This window comes from Echinococcus granulosus (assembly GCF_000524195.1).
Source record: "Echinococcus granulosus chromosome Unknown EG_S00220, whole genome shotgun sequence".
Taxonomy (NCBI): domain Eukaryota; kingdom Metazoa; phylum Platyhelminthes; class Cestoda; order Cyclophyllidea; family Taeniidae; genus Echinococcus; species Echinococcus granulosus.
The window spans coordinates 45,466-46,803 of record NW_020170600.1 but is presented as its reverse complement, the minus strand read 5'-3'; the positions used below and the strand labels follow the sequence as shown (position 1 = coordinate 46,803).

The following is a 1,338-nucleotide window of genomic DNA, read 5'->3' as shown; positions in this document are numbered from 1 at the left end:
GCGTTCCTTCCGCCCCTCGCACGGTTGCTGCGCAGGAACATCAACACAGACGGATATGGCTGCCAATTATACTCAGAAATATTCAACGCGTAGTGTAAAAATCTTGTGTTATGACGACCTGCCGAACTAGTAGTCGGCGAACAGCCTCAAGAGTGCGTACAAGAGGTGGAAAGAAAGCACCGCACTCCATTCAGACCCACTCATTCCTAATTCTGCATGACACCACAGCACCAAAGGCCATCCCTACAGCCCCTATACCCATGGCAGTAATACAGGCTTCCAACACGCAACTTTCAGCCGGTCAGTCAGTCGTCAGTCCATGCCCACCCACATCAACTGGACAACAATCATCTTTGTGTTAATGGTAGGGGTGGCCCTCAACAGGGCCGTTATCACGTTTACGGTTGCAAACTCAGTCAGTCAGTCAGGCGGCAGGCCAGCCTACTCTTTGCTCACCACCGGCTTCTCCGTCTTCTTCGGCAGCAGCACCGCCTGGATGTTGGGCAGCACACCACCATGCGCGATGGTCACACCGCCCAACAGCTTGTTCAACTCCTCGTCATTGCGGATAGCCAAACAAAAGCAGGTGACGAGGAATGATACGCGTCTTCTTGTTGTCGCGTGCCGCGTTACCCGCCAACTGCAGCACCTCGGCAGCCAGGTACTCGAGCACAGCAGCCAAGTAGACCGGTGCTCCACCACCCACCCACACGCTCCGCGTAGTTGCCACGACGCAACAGACGGTGCACACGACCCACGGGGAATTGCAGACCAGCTCGCGCCGACCTCGTCTTCGCTTTAGCCCGCGATTTACCTCCTTTGCCTCTGCCGCTCATTGTCCTCCTCGCTGAGCAACCCACCAACCGATTCAAGCGTGATAGCATCGCGTGACTCACTGCCCCTGCTCTTATACCCACCTCCCGTCACACTGAGGCACACTTCTTATTGGCTACGCAGAAGTCTAATCACTTTGCACATCTCATTGGCTCGTCACCGCTATCGTCGCCTGCTATTGGCTCTAATAGTTTCCTCCTTATCTCACGCGTTGACAGCTGCATCTGACTTGACCGCATCTCGCCTGAAGAAGCCTTGACGTGTTCGCCTTCGATTCGAGCCAAGCTCATCTATCTTCACCTCAAATTAGTTGCACATTGTTGATGCCATCGGTGCTGTAACATCACATTCAACAATTCCGTGGTTCTGCGTACACCACTCACTCACTCACTCACTCACTCACACACTCATTCGCACACGCGTACACCAACAATCTGTCCAGCTTGCACTTCGACCTCTAACTAAGTACCTGGTGAATAGAAATGGCGCCCTCGGTATACACAT

The 1,338-nt window shown here is 53.7% G+C and overlaps 1 protein-coding gene across 1 annotated transcript; it reads left to right on the top strand. All coding sequences in view use genetic code 11, as the record gives it.

Moving 5' to 3' along the window:
• Positions 1-110: 110 nt before the first annotated feature.
• Positions 111-1,093, top strand: EGR_10441 (hypothetical protein; the record flags this gene model as incomplete). Its single annotated transcript, XM_024499690.1, has 4 exons — positions 111-300; positions 369-682; positions 724-887; positions 958-1,093. The coding sequence occupies 4 exons, from the start codon at positions 111-113 to the stop codon at positions 1,091-1,093; spliced, it is 804 nt and encodes a 267-aa protein (XP_024345897.1).
• Between the last annotated feature and the right edge of the window lie 245 nt (positions 1,094-1,338).